The sequence below is a fragment of the Labrus bergylta genome, chromosome 4 (assembly GCF_963930695.1).
Source record: "Labrus bergylta chromosome 4, fLabBer1.1, whole genome shotgun sequence".
NCBI classification, from domain to species: Eukaryota; Metazoa; Chordata; class Actinopteri; order Labriformes; family Labridae; genus Labrus; species Labrus bergylta.
In genome coordinates, this window is record NC_089198.1 from 12,239,033 (window position 1) to 12,254,732 (window position 15,700).

Genomic DNA, 15,700 nt, shown 5'->3' on the forward strand with positions numbered 1-15,700 from the left:
TGGAAATCACCCAGGGGAACGACACAGCAGACCGACGGGGGGGAGGCATGATACTGGGGGGTTATGGGAAACAGTGTCCACACATGCTCACGGACAAATACAGTCGTTCTTATTTCATAGACTCAACGTTAAAACACCTATTCTTTTTGTTATTATTGGTAATTTAAATAAAAATGGAGCAAAGAAAACCGTCTATTTTCTTAAATTATCTTTTCATATTGTTTCTATTGATTTGATCTTTCAAAGACAGACACATTAACTGTCCGCTTCTCTGAACGCTTACAGAAAAAAAAAAATGAAACAGTGCTCCAGAGAGAGAGCGCAGTTTGGGAGCCCATATGACCAAGTTAAACCAGATAAACCAAAAGCTCACACATATAAATAAGTAAAACAAAAAAAAATATATATATTTATTTAATGTGTAATTTCACCAAGAAACACCGAGAGAGGTTGTATGTCTGTGTCTGTCTGTCTGTCTGTCAGTCGATGAGCGACCCGAGCGCTGCGCGGCAGCACTGCACCTCGGTGCGCTCTGGACACCCCTCCCTCCACCCTCCTCCTCACCCTCCCCCACATTCCCCACTCAGCCCTCGCGCAGCTCAGCTCCAGCCTCACACACGTCGCTGTAGAGCACTGTGAGACCCCCCCCCCCACCTCACCCACCCACCCCCTCGTCCCCTCACACCACCACCACTGCCTGCCACCGTGTCTGCGATCCTGCGCTCCCTCTCACCGGCTCCACTCTGCTCTCCTCTCCTCTCACTGATCGTCCCTCTCGGTGTTTCAGCGGAGGGGCTGTACGCGCTGTTGCGCTATTGATACCCACTTTACTCTGTGTTTGTGGAAAGTCAGCCTCTCTCTCTCTCTCTCTCTCTCTCTGTCCTCCTCTCTGGCTGCGCTTTGCTAACCTAACAGGGAGGTGTTAACTACTTTTCTTCCACAAAGCGCCTCCCGTTATCTCCGCTGCCGCTGCGCAGGAGCTAGAGGGGACAGTGCTGCTGAGATTCCCACTCCGCAGAAAAAGTTTTCCGTTTGTTGTGAGGATAAAAAAAAAAGAAGCCGGAAGCCGAGGAGTTGTCTGTAGAAGAAGCGGATTCTGCCGCGGCGAGGTGAGTAACACTGACTGTCTTTTTCTTGTTGTTGTTGTTGTTGTTGGGTTTGAAGCTCATACAGTTTGTGCTTTCACGCCTTTTTCGCGTTCCGCCGCGTCTCTCTGTGTGTTGAAATCGGGGTTCGTGTTCGTTTCCATAAACTTTCTCAGGGATTGTTCGCTCTGCTCGCTGTGCGGCGGCGTCTCCACGCGTAAAAATAAATAAATGTTTTTTAAATAGAAAAAGTCAAGGCACGGTCTGTCCCCGCTTGGACACGGACTTTACGCATTTGCGCGTGAGTACGTGCACGTTGTTATCGGTTCCTGTCTATCTGAGCATGTGTGTGTATGTGTGTGTGTTCACGCACATACACATGCGAGGTTCCCAGACAAGAAAGTGTCCTCTAGAAAACACTTGTATCAGGATAGTGCGCGTGTCAATGCCATTACGCATACATTACCATCCACATACACAAGTACATTACAAGTGTCCTGCACCGCCTCACTTCAGTGTTATAACTTATAGCTTCAAAATATCTCTATTATCTATTTGCTCTAAGGCACGGCGAGTTCTTTAGCTGACTTTAGAAATGAGTGATTAAATCATTTTATAAATTTAAAACGTCAGAAAACAATTGATAAAAAATACATTTAACTTCTCACAGAGAAAATGTTTTTTTTTATTTCTGCAGAGCTTCAGAGATTTATTCCCTCCTCTATAATGAATGTTAGTCTGCAGGCCCACAGCTGGTCCTTTTTAAAAAAAAAAATCGAATAGTTTTGCTCCATCAGACAGCAGTGCTAAAAGCTCGCTGAATTTATGTCAAAGTAACCGAGAAAATAACGTTTCTTTGGAGAACTGAAGCACTTTGAGGAGAGAAGCATGGGGCAGAATCTGCTGCATTGGTCCCGTTAGTTTGGTCCATTACTGCCTGACATCAAGCACATTTTAATGAATAATACAAATAGATTTTAATGTATGATAAACCTCTTGACTGAATTTATTAAATAATGGTGTCACTAGTATCCGTAAACAAATCTCTGATATTACTTTGAATTAAAAACAAATATGTTAGGCTACATTATAGGGCAATAAAACAACAAGTTAAAAAACAGGATGAAAACTGAGGAGCGTTTCACAGAAACACTTCCACCCTTTAAGCGTGAGTCAATCAAGTCCCCTTAAATACGCAACAAATTATTCTGTTTCTCTGAAGGAGTAACAGACGGCTTGAATTTAAAAAAAGAAGGCGACTCGCTGCTGAGCATACATGTGCATGTGCTCACACACGGACCTGCACACACAGTTGGGAAACACCTGTTAACTAGGGAGCCTTTATAATTTACATCCTCCCCCTAAATAAGCAGCGCAGAGCCAGCGGAGGTCCCGGGGGCCCTCCCGCTTCCAGGCCGACCACAGTGAGCCAAAGTCGGCTTCCCCCAAAGCGCGAGGTCCCGCTGCTGCTGCGTCGGTTTGACCGGATACAACACTCAGTTTTCAATTTTTTTTTTTTTCAGTTTATCATCAGGGGGAATAACGACAACCACTCCTAGAAGAATTTTTTTTTTTTTTTTTACATTATTTTACTTTTGTCAAACAGCGCGCAGCTTTCTGACAGAAGTTCGAGTTTTTCGACCTTTTATTTCTCAGATGTTTTATACCGTTGGCTCTTCAAGTGAAATTAAATCTGTTTTATTAGTTTTTCACAATAAGTTTAACTTTTTATTCTGAGAGACGGACAAAGACAATTCAACCCGCTGATGAAATATACTTTTATGTGACTTTTTTTTCTCTATTTTTTCTTATCTTACTTTATGTATCCCCCTCGTCTTTATCACATCCGTACCGCTTTTTTTAATTTGATTTATTTTTGAAGAGGGTCATGAAGCAATCAAGTGAGACCTCACGACCCATGCACTGCAGCACAAATCCGCAACAGTCAGAACATGCAGGGAATAGTACAATCATTAGTGTGGGGGGAAAAACGCAGCAGACATATTGGTGATTATTTCCTGGTTTAAACAGTCCTGTCATTGCCTGCCACAAATAGCGCGTAAAAAGCACACTGAAGGCGGGTCACTGAACTGAGCTGTGAAGAATGAATTATAGTTCCTCCAAAAAAAATCCCAAACTGCAGATCAGGATCCAGTGAAGCCAGCCTGATGAATCAGTTTAATTGATTTTATTGATTGTAAGATCAACCAGCCCTGACTTCTAACGATCAGCCGAGTCTGTTCATTTCCAAACACTCCCATTAGAAAGCAATAATTATCTCTTTAAAGTGGAACATTTGTAGAGGAGGACGTGCAACACAAACATTTTATTTAAATATGTTCATTTGCATTATGCAATACATTAAAGGATCATTTGTTTGTACTTTTTTTTATTCAAAGCTTTATATTTTTTTTTTATTAACAAAATGTAGTGATGAGGAAAACGGAGCACTTTTCTTTCCCTCCTCTAACGATCCGGTTATAAGACTTGTCATTTCTCCATTAGGCCACGTAACTCAGCCCATTACTCTGCACTTTATACATATTAATTAAAGCAGTCATTCAAAAAAACGAGTTATTAATAATATTTAGGACTAGTAATTTGCAGAGTGTACATTTATTTGAATGGTTCCGGTTAAACGCAATAATGTGTTTTCATGAAATACATAGGCTACCCTAATTTAAATTGTAGTTAAATTATTATCAGTTTATAAATGTTAATGATAAAGTTTTGTTTCATTTAGTCTCGTTGTCATATTTGTAGTGAATCCTGTGTTACATTAGAGGCCTTTTTTAAAAAAATTAAGACCATTTGAAGCTGAATTTCGAGCTACAGGATGAGACTTTGTGTCTGTTAAAATGTGTTTTTATTTATTTTGCTCTTCACAGTAAAACGCTGTCATCATCACAGTGATGCACCTCGTGTCACTCTCTGTATCGTTTCATTATTTTCCGCTTCAGGTTTCAGAGCTCAGTGATTTATAGGCCGCCGCTTCACGTTTACACGGGCCGTGAAGGCATCTCACTTTTATTTATACGTCTGCAGGAAAATAATAATTCAAATTGTTACGTTGGGTTTGAGTTTGAAATGTAAGATTTAATGTGCATTACAAATAGTTCTGCCACAGATCGCAGTTGATCTCGTGATGTTGCTCATTTTCAGTCCAAAATAATATAATAGCCTATTAAAGACTATTATTTTAAATGACACATCATGAAGCAAGCTTTTACATGACGTCATAATAAAGTCTGCACATTTGTTTTTCATCAACCAAATTGAATACCACTGCTTCTTTTTTCTTTAATTTCATCTCCCAGAGAATCCGTCGTCTGTTTATTTTTCTCACTTATTCATTTAGGCCTCATCCTCCTCTCTCTCCTCCCGTCCCCCAGGAACAGTCTGCACGCGCTAAAAGAGGGGGGGGGGGGGGGAAGTGTCGAGATTGGAGGAAAAGTAGCAAAAGATGATTTATTTGTCAGCGTTTTCGACCCCCCCCCCCCCCCCTCTTCCTTCTCCTCCTCCTCTGTCGTCCTCTTCTTCCTCCTCTCTCAGCAGTCAGCTGTTATTGCTCGCCATTGATCTCTCGTGCTGCCCTCCTTTGCGCAGCGAGAAGTGAACTAAAATTAATGTCCGTTTCACACCTCTGGGCTGGATCGATGTCCGCGGGGGGGGGGGGGGGAGAGAAGTTTATTTAAATTTGGATCCGAAGAGGCGCTGCTGCCGAAACAAACAAAAAGACAAATTCCAACTGGTTAATTATCAGAAAACCAGTTAACCATCCCTCTTCTCGCGACATTAACAATTACTGAGTAGCTGGTGAGCAGCCTCGAAATCATGTCCATCAAATGTTTTAAAATCATTAAAAGCAGGAGTTATTTTTTTTTTTTTTTTTGGAGGGGGGGGATTTTTGCTGCTCACCAAGTTTTATTTACCGCCGCCTCTCTGGGGGAGAAGGGAATAATAATGAGGAATTAAAAATGCAAAAAGCTGAAGTAAACCTGCTCCACCCCTCATACCACATAGAGTCGATCTGAATTATTATACATTCAAATGTATTCACGACTTTAATTGTGTATGTTCATCCAAAAAAGGGCAACTTTTTAAATTTGGGAATATTAACGCGTCATGACGCACGCCCAACATCCTTTCCTCCCCCCCCCCTTCTCCTCCCGCTCTCCCCCCATAACATGACACTGATAGTAAATTAAGCATGGATCGCTCAGTCGCGACTACTTTGATGACCCCCCTCGGTCTATTAAGTCCTATCAATATGCACTAATTCCTCATTCTTTATTAAAAGCAGAACCAACTCCTCGACTTCTTCCTCCCTCACTCCCTCCTCCTCCTCCTCCCCCTCTCTTCTCCTCCCCCTCCTGTGTGTGTGTGTGTGTGTGTTTTATTATTTTGTTGTGCTAATAAACACTACCTGCGAGAGCTAATTTGACATGCAGCCGGTAATTGAAATAAACGCGTCGCCGGTAAATAACAAGTGTTTGAACACGCAGACACGAGCGGGCGCTGCATCCTAAAACTTTCTCTTATTGTTGTCTCCTTATCGCTCCTATAATCACCGTAATTAAGTGCGAAGACCCGGATGCGATCGTTTAATGGCGGGGATATCGTTGGGCTTGTCTCGCTGATCAAAAGCAACCAAATGTTTTTTTCCTCTCGCTGGAAATTGTAGCCTGTCCGCAACGCAGATTGTGTTTTGGGGCGATTATGATTGATTTGTTCAATATTCCGTGATTGAACTCGGATGCAAAGTTTTTATTTGATGTTTTTCACACCCTGTCAACTTCATTAATAATGTTTATTTTGCAGGGCTGATTTTTTTTCTTGAGTAAAATGCACCTTTTATCTTTGATGATTTGATCCATAAAAGGCATCATTATGAAAAAAAAAAAAAAGATTTTCTTCAGTTTTTATTATATTTTAAAACTAAATTAAATCATATGTTTCTTCGTATCATTGTTTTTTGTTTTAGAAAACATAGAAATGTACAAAAAAAAAAGACCGATATCGATGAGATGATTGTTTCGAACACACTGAGCAGATAAGAATTCTGCAGCCAAACCTGCAGTTTATTCCCTCCTGTGGTTGTGCATGCAGACCCGATGATTCCTTTTATTGATGACAGGAAAGAGGAGTAGCTCATATCCAGTCATTTTCTATTGGAAGGAAATCAGTCCATGCATGGGGCTGCAGCGTTGTGTTTAATGGTTTGATTGCATTGGAGCAGGCAGCCTCTGGTAATGCCGTTAGAAGGGGAAATATCACTCGGAGACGCTATCGGCAACAAGAGAAAGTCAAAGAATTAGCCTAATGGGGGGGAGAGGAGTTGTGTCGGATGTCAGATACTTTCTATTCTCCATATTGCTCAGTGTCTCTGTCTCAATATGTCGATCTATCCTCGCCTCCCCCTCCTGCGCTACATCATATCTCTCTCAGGTTTCCTCTCTCATTCGTCAATTACACCGTGAGCCGTATCACAAGCTCCCTGCATGGAAAATAAGCTAATATTCACCCCCCCTCGTCTCTCGCACACCTCCCCTGAAGACACTGTTGGTGCATTTGCGTCCATCGATTGCACAGGGGCAGTGTTTGTGAAGCCTGCTTATCATTTTCACTCTGTGCAGCCAGGCAGGAGACTGATACATGCGGCCTGATCTGACCAAACACCGCATGATACCTGCAGGGGAAAAAAACACTTTTTTATGCACGTGCAGGACCACACACATGCACGTTCATACTCACATTGAAGGCTCTGCAGCTTTTGATAAGTTCACATAAAGTTTTTTTTTTGTTGCATCTGTGACCTTTTGGCCTCCATGCAGAGCGGCACACATCATTTCCCGACAGGCTTTAAACACATTTCCCATTGTTCTTATTATCATTATTAACTCCACAAAAGCGGATCATTACAGCAGAATCTGTAAGTGAAAACAGCAAACCTGGCAACACGTCTTCCTTGTTAAACTTGAGCTAATTGGCTTGCACTCACTTGCATGCAGCCTGCAGCACAAACCGGCCAGCCAGCCGCCTGTCTGCCTGCCAGCCGGGGAGATTAGTGGCTGCTGTTGTACACGCCGGCACAGCACAGCAATAAAGCATCATAGCAGGGCGGCCGGTGCCACACACACACACACACACAGTGAGGTCTGTCACCTGTCGGTCAGCACAGAGACATGAGTGTCATCTGTCAGGGCTGTGAGGATTTTGCGAGTTGCGTGCCTCGTCTGTGAAAACTTAAAAGTATTATGACCCAGCAGAGACGGATAAATACGAGGCATGAGAGGAGATTGTCAGCCTTTAACCGAATCCCTTTTTTTTTGCTTCTGTTAAGCTCGGCGTCGCAGTAGCAGACAGTCGGCATAAATAAAATATTAAAATGTTATATTTAAGGTAGACAGGGAGGATGCTTTAGTCATTTTGCCCCTCTGTTCTAAATGTAGCCATGCAGAGTAAACCTGCTTCTTGTGATTGATTGGTATTCTTCCGGCTCTTTAAATCATATAATTAAGATTTGATTCTGTGCATAGCCAAGTATAGAAAAACAGGCCCATACTGCTGTCAAAAAAATGTTTATTTAATATAATTTAAGAGAAATAAATGACAGCAAAAAACGGCTGCGATTTGGTTTACCAATAATCCAAAAGTACACCAAGCCACAGAATGGTGTGCTTTTCCCATTTAGACCCGTCCGTACCAGGAATTAGCTGGCCCCTCTCTGAACCGGGGCCTTGCCGGTGCTGCCATGAATAGAAATCCCTGCCACAGGTCAGGGCCCGCGTCCAGAACGATTTCTGTCTGCCAGGCCATGACTCTGTCTCCGACATCACAGAGGCTTATTTGAGAAGTAAATCCTCTTATTTTATTCCAGGACTATTTCTTTAATGTCACAGAGAGATCCAAGGAAGAGAGATGACAAAAACATGCCCATCTTCTATTTTTCTGCTTTAAAAAAAAAACAAAAACACAAATGAGTTCTTCTTCAGACATTTATCATTAGTTGACTGCTGCACAAAGCTCGCATGTTCTCTTGCACGAGCTCGTCCAATCCTTATTGATTTTGTTGCAGAATATTGCCCGAGTGTCATTATCCACCTCAGGATGATGTGTGTGTCTGTGTATTATTAAATCTTACTGTAATCATTTTCTCACTGCTCATGCATGTGTCTTCTGTTATCTGCAGCAGCTGTTGGCTGAGGCGAATAACCAGGTTACAGATTTCATATCAGAGAGAGAGAGAGAGGAAGAAAGACGAGAGAAACATGAGATTGGATATCTGAAAGACATTTGGAGACAAAATGACAATTGTAGTACGAAAAAAAAAAAAAAGAAAGACAAGGACAAATCAAATGAGAGAGGGGAAGGGGAGATAGATGGGTGTGATTCTTATTCACAAGGACATTTGAGCTTTGCCTCACAGCCAGACATGAATGAGCACATTTCAATAGTATCGACTGTTGCTCCGGACATCGGCCAGCACACGCGCAGATACACACAGATACTGACGCACAAGCACAAACATCGAGGTCTGTCTGGAATACTGAGTGGACCTGAGAGCAGGTTAGGCCACGTTTTTATGCTAAAAACACACTCACGCTGGCACACACACACACACACACACACACACACACACACACACACATGCACTGCAGACTGATAGTTTACTTTCTCTGTTCTCCTTCATTCGTGTGTCATGGCGGTAAATATTTAATATCTGACAGCAGGGCTTTAAATAGAAATGTTGTCTTTGTCTTTTGGCTGATGGTGAAAGGAGTCTTTGGAGCGCTTTGGTTTTCTCTTTCAATAGATGTGTTTTTATTCCATTTACCTAGACTTATCCAAAAAATACAAAACAAGCCTTTCTTCTATATGCAGGATTTTTAATCTTCATTAAAGAGACAGCAAAGTCTTTTACTTCTGCCATGCATGTGTCTGCACTTACACCTGAAAACAACAAGTCAAACCAAGTCTTGCAAGTCTTGATCAAAATGATTAAAACGAGGCCTGCTGTCACACGAGGTCTGCACTTTTCAGACACATCAAAGTCTTCACTGACATCCTATTGATGAGTTCTGGTGTATCGGTTTTTGTGTGAGAAAATGACTGCTAATAATGTAGTGTAAAAAAAAGTTTTTCTCTGTCGTATTTGTCGTTCGAAAAGTGGCCCCTGCATCATTTTGTCTCACTCAAGGTTGACTGTCTTCTATAAAATATTTTACTGGTTGATTTTAAAGGTTGTGTAAAAGTCTACAGTGCTGATATTAGCCCCCAAAATAAGCCGTGCCAAGGTTGTCAGGGTGAAGAACAGTGAGCGAGAGAGAGAAGTGTAGAGTCAAACGAGAGACTGTAGAGGATGTCAACATGAACATTTTGTTCTCTGAGAGTTCTGTCTTTCTTCTTCTGTGATACATACTTCAGATTTCTGCTTATTAAATACAAAGCTCTTTTGTGGAAGCAGTTATTTTCTAATTAACATGCACTTTTTGCGGCGGTGCATGAATGTATCATTTGCTGCGTTGTGTGTTTTATCGTTTAAATTCTCTAAATAGTGCGTCCATGATGTGCTGCTTTGTGTGAGTGATTGTGTGTGTTCAGCAGAGATGAGATGAACGACACAGCTCAGCCTGTCTTGTAATAAAAGTAAGAGTGGCACTTTCACGCTTGTCAACAATCTCTAAATATATCCATGGGCCAGGAAGAGTGTTCTCACACAAACACACACACACACACACACACACACACACACACACACACACACACACACACAGACAACAAACACACACACTCAGACAGGCCTGCGGTTTTGACTGCTTTTCTCCCCGTCTCCATTAGAGAGAGAGAGGGGGGGGAACGACTTCAGCTGCTTTGCTTCCCGACAGTCTCAGCAGTCACACACACACACACACACACACACACACTTGCACTGACGTGTGTGTGTACACACAGCAGTCACAGCCGACAAGACATTTTTATAACAAAAATTGGATTCCTCTGCGTCCGTTCCTCTCTGAAACTCAGCAGACACAGTGGAAAACTCGATGTGACAACTTTCAGTGCCCGTGTTGGAGCAGCAGAAGCGTCGGTTACACACTCAAAGCAGCCGAGTGAGAAAAATATTTATTCCGAGCAGTCAACAAAAAGGACGGCTTCGATGAGACGGGGCGCTCGTTGTCAGCAGTGTACTTATTTGAATCCCATTTTAGCCTTCACTTTTTTTTTTGATCCTGACACACACACACAAATGCTCAATGTCTCCCTCGTCCAGTTCTGGATCAAAGAAAAGATCCACTGTAACACCCAGAGAAACAGTGATGTGTAAAAAACACATTCCTCTAGTTTACAGGTGCCTTGTTTGGTCACAATCATTCTTAACAATGAAGGCTTAAAATGACATTTTATCCCCATAAAGCCATCATCGAGATGTCTTTAACTCCTGAAATGTTGTTTCTGATTTCTCCAAGAAGCAAATAACATTCAATCATTATTCTAAAAGAACAATAATGATGTTTATGACCACATATGATGATTATTTTCCATAGAATCTCTTGACTTCTGCAGCCTCCCCCCTCCTCTCAGCAGCTCACGTTCCCTGAGTGAAATCCCCCCCTCAGAATGATGTTAAGGCACATTGTTGTTGACACCGCAATTTCGCCGGCCGGTATGACGTTGTCACTTAAAGTGCAGATTTGACGTGAAAAGCCCTCCTCGCTGTTTGTGTTTAATATCGTTGCCGACGGCTGTATCATTCTTGCACACTGTAATCAAATTATGACAGCGTGGTAAATGTTCCCCTGTGACATTTTCTATTATAAAATGCATATAGCCGGTGTCAGACAATGTGTGGGTGGGATCCCTCGGTGGCAAATGGGATTGTAAGTGGCACCGAGTGACATTATGCGTGTGTGCGTTAACATGTAATTGCACTTGTATATATTGATGATATGCATAGGTGGATGTCATCTGGAGTTATGATTGTTATCGTAAAGAGAAGGTGGAAAACACAACTGAATGTTATCAGATCCATGGCACTGCTGTAAGTGCGATATCCGAGTAAAGATAGCAGTTATTATTAAGTATAATCTTAAAGTAACACTTTCATTTGTGAATGCAGCCGCACAAAAGTTTAATGCAGAGAGTCAGCTGAAGTGCTGGGTATCAGTTTCTCGAGGCCTCAACGCGTACAGATATATGCGTAGTGTAATGTGTGTAAGTGTGTCTGTGTGTTCGCACGTGGGCCTGAAGACCAGCAGGCCAGAAGGCAGCCAGCTTGTGTCAATCACCAGGGGAGATGAAATTTGTACCCCTCACTCTGATATCACACCCTCTCCTCTCCTCTCCTCTCCTCTCCTCACTCAAGGTATTCTCTTCTCTCCGTTCCTTGTGTCACTGCTTCTCTCTTTCCCCCTCTCCTCCTTGTTTTATCTCCTCTCCTGCATTCTCTCCTTACCCTTGTGTCCTCTCCTCCTCTCTTTTTACACCTCTTTGTTTAATTGACTCTCTTCTCATTTTTTTCCTTTTCTCTTCCTCCCTCAACTCCTCTCTCTCCTTGTTTCCTCTCCTTTTTCTCTTGCCCTTACTGTCCTCCTGTTTCCACTTGTTTCATCACCTCTCCTCTCATGGCTCCTCCCCTTCTTCTCTCTCCGTCACCTTTGTTTTCTTCTGCTCTCCTGTCCCCTTCCTCTCCCCTTCCCTCTTTTCCTCCTGCGGCCTGTAAGGAAACATCCAGCGTCCTCTTATTGGATTGGCTGCTTCAAGTTGGCGGCCTCTTCACTCGCCGTCCCTCGGCCTGCTGGGTAATGATAATAAAATTGAAATATCCCGGTACTTATCAGTGTATTACCTCGCTATCAACACCTCAGACACACTCCAACTTTAGAGGTTACACCGGGAGAAAGCGTGATCTGATCTACAGCGCGAACAGAGAGGTGTCGCCAGCAGAGAAAGTGAGAGAGATGAACAGAGGGAGGAGGAGAGGGAGGAGGAAACTGATAGACAGAAAGAGGGATGGAGAGAAAGAAAGACAAGAGTTTTGTCATGGCTACATTTTCAAGGTGCTATTTGCAGGATGGATTGCGGTAGGTAGGGAGGAGAGGGTGAGAAGAGGAGGAGAAGGAAGAGAGGCATGTAACGTGACTCTGTGGCATCTGTCCAGACCAGAGGCGTGTTAGCGTAAGCCGTCTTCAACACTCGTCTACTGTACATTTGCGGTAATGTAAAACATCTCACATCTCCCCATCGCTCTCTGTCTCAGGGCCCTCTCCTTCCTCCTGGCAGTTGTTGGTGGTGTGTGTGTGTGTGTGTGTGTGTGTGTGTGTGTGTGTGTGGGAGGTGGGGGAGCGTGCCAAAGCCGAGATCAGGTTTGGAAATTGATTTGAATGAGTGTTGTGGACAGCTGATAGCTATAAAAGATTTTCTCCTTTCATTTCCCAGGGAGTTTCTCCTTTGATGTTGGCTCCTAGTCAACGCAGCTTTGAAGCTCGTCTGGAGCGGGCCGGGTCCGCTACTTGATACTGTGCGAGTTTTTGTTTGTCGAGTGTTAATGTGTGCGCACACATGACTTCACGTTTGACCTTTTATGAGTCCCTCTGTGGATGAATTTTCAAGGCAGCGGTGACTTTTATGATATCATAAAACCGAGAATGATGCTTTTTGATTGTGCAAAATGCCATTTAATTTGATCAGATTTGACAAATCCTGGAAAAATTACTGTAGATAACCTATTTGCATGTAAGCTGATTTGATTTTTCTAATCCCAAAAACAAATCTTTCAATCGCTTGTGTACATCGAGCACATCTTTACCTGCTCTAAATCTTTACATATTGGGCGCTTAACAAGCCAGCCACCTTCAAATTGCCCTTTGGGGATAAAATCTCTGAAATGTTATTTTGTCGTTTCATCGCCTGCCTCTCTGCGTTCCTTCGACCGGCCAATCACACCATCCAATCTAATCCCCCCGGGAGGGAAGATTCTAGTCTGTTGCCCAGGATGCCGGGGCGGGTCGTGAGGTCAAGTACGGCTAATTTATTCACTCAGTCAGATTTCCTCTGGCTCGTGGATGGCAGATGGAGAGGTCTGATATGATATCACCCATCGGAATCACCCAAGGGAGAATGGAGCGGGGGAGAGGCAGGGGGGGGGGGGGGGGAGATGGAGGGATGAGCGGAGAAGAGACTGACAGCAGAGATGTAAAAAGAAAGGGAGGACAGATAGTCAAAATTGGGAAATTAAAAGTGGTTAGATAGACGGATAGAAGAGAGGGTAGCATTGCCTGCAAGAGCGAGGAGTGTGTTCGCCCCACCGAGTCGAGCTGTACATCCAGCCACATAGCCTCTTATCAGATGTGTGTGTGGTTAAAATGTGTGTATGTGTGTCCTTATCTTAAGACAAGTGGTTCTGGTCCAATAAGATCCTGGGAGATGGTTGAAATAAGCGGCTTAGACCGAGATCTGAGATGCAAGGAGAGGAGGAGAGATAGCGCTAGGGAGATGAGAGGAGGAGATGACTGGGGAGAGAAGAGAAAGAGGAGGAGGGGGAGATGGCCAGATTAAGAGGATGGAGGACAAGGAGGGGACATTTGGAAAGAGATGAGACGTGGAGGGCTGTAGAGATCGGAATGGAAAGATGTGATGTGGAAACAGTTTGGGGAAGTTTTTTTAAAGAGCAGACGGGGAGAGTGGGAGAAGTTTGGGGTTTGAAATAGTTCTTGGCTTTTTGACAAAGGGCAGGGATTTACAGGATTTCATCAGCAGTGTCAACTTGAGGACAATTTCTCCCAAGAGAGTCTGAGTTTGTAGCTTTAACAACAGTGTCCGCTTAAGAGCACTCAGTCCCCAAAGGTTTGGACTTCAAGCCTCAGCTTCCAGTGGATTCTTTATTAAAAAAGATTCCACTCAGCTCCCCTACTTTCCACTAAATACAGACTGAGGGCGAGACGTTGATCTTTGTCTGTTAAAAAGGCAGCATGAGTCTTGTCTGTGAAAGTACAAATTATAAGAAAAATGAGAAGGTGAAAGTGAACAAAGGGATTAGAATTTCGACGAAGGATGTTGAATGAGTTTGGTTAACTGTGCAGAACAGGTGAAACAGCTGTTCTCGTCTCTGGCATCGCATCGACTTGTTCCGACCAGCAAGACCGCCTTGTTAGGAAAATATTCTGAGCTTGATGTTTTTCTTGCATTTGATGATTTGAACTACTTTCCAATCCAAACCAACACTAAAACGCTCTGAAACTAATCAGAAACTAATGTCTGTTTTCATATCTCCTCAGTTTGGTGACCCGAGAAGATGAGGAACCAGCTTTGATGACCAACGGATGTCCAACCTCCACGGACAAACTCTCCAAGAAGGTGGCTTTTACTGATCTTTTCCAAGGAGAACAAACCTCAACCGAGACAATTTACTGAATTCATCATCAGGACTCAAGGTGGTACAACTGGGAAGTCTGCGAAGGACTGATCATACCAAACGGAACTTACCCGGCAAGGAATGATCTGGACTGAATCCCCCACAAGAAAATTTGGTGGGAATCAGACTAATTAATTGAATCTCTACGACCTTCAAAGTAGCTGAACTGACAATACTCACTTTTCCTTCCTTAAAAAGCAAAGTGCTTTGAATCTCCTACCCAGATTCCCGCACTTCCTCAGGCCCTTTCTAAGGGTCTTGGACACAGTCAGAAGTCCTTGTGAGGAGGAATCATTGCCTCCTTTTCTTAATATTGTTGGGACATTTTCCTTAAATCCAACATGGACCTTCACAGGGCAGCGTTCAAGATGGAGACCTCCTCCTACCTGCCCAATCCCCTGGCCTCTCCAGCCCTCATGGTGCTGGCCTCCACAGCTGAAGCATCGCGGGATGCCTCCATTCCCTGCCAGCAGCCACGTCCATTTGGCGTCCCTGTCTCTGTTGAAAAAGACGTCCATTTGCCATTCAACAATGGTTCTTACACTTTTGCATCAATGTACCACCGCCAGGGCGGAGTACCACCAGGATTCCCCAACAGGGATTTTCCTCCATCCCTCCTCCACCTTCATCATCAGTTTGCCCCGCCTAACCTGGACTGCTCGCCAATTAGCATGCTGAATCACAGCGGCGTCGGAGCCTTCCGGCCTTTCGCTTCACCTCCAGATGATCGGGACGGGGTACCTGGCGGGTATCAGTCTGCTTTTACCCCAGCAAAGCGCCTCAAAGGCTGCCTTGATGCGGACGCTTCCCCTCACCTGCGGTACTCCGATGCAGAGGGGAAAGAATACGACTTTGGCGGCGCCCAGATCCCTCCTGGAGGCTCGCCCAGCAGCGCCTTGAAAGCGGTGGAGGACAGTGGGAAAAAGATTTTCGCCGTGTCAGGCCTCCTGTCTGACCGAGAGACTTCCTCCAGCCCTGAGGACCGCATCGAGCGCTGTGAGTAACAATTCAAAGCTTTTCTTACCCTGCACCCAAACAGCTAGAACCATATTGAACTCACAAAGCTGAAGGCTAACAAATACTTGGTTTATACATGGGGAAAAAAAACAAGATTACACAATGGTTAAGGAAACAGGCAATGTATGGCAGTGATCAGAATATTAAACAGTCTGAATCTTAAACCATACTTCAGTATGAGCGC

At 43.7% G+C, this 15,700-nt stretch overlaps 1 protein-coding gene across 6 annotated transcripts in view; it reads left to right on the top strand.

The window, feature by feature from the left end:
• The first annotated feature begins 692 nt into the window (after window positions 1-692).
• Window positions 693-15,700, top strand: part of rnf220a (ring finger protein 220a) — a 167,818-nt gene continuing 152,810 nt past the window's right edge. For 2 of the 6 annotated variants that reach the window (XM_065953738.1, XM_065953741.1), the window contains exons 1-2: window positions 693-1,109; window positions 14,363-15,495. In XM_065953738.1, coding sequence (XP_065809810.1) covers window positions 14,841-15,495 — 655 coding nt within the window. In that variant the 5' untranslated portion in view covers window positions 693-1,109; window positions 14,363-14,840. The remainder of the gene's footprint in view (window positions 1,110-14,362; window positions 15,496-15,700) is intronic. The other 4 variants (XM_029281294.2, XM_065953743.1, XM_065953739.1 and 1 more) reach the window with 3 other exon arrangements.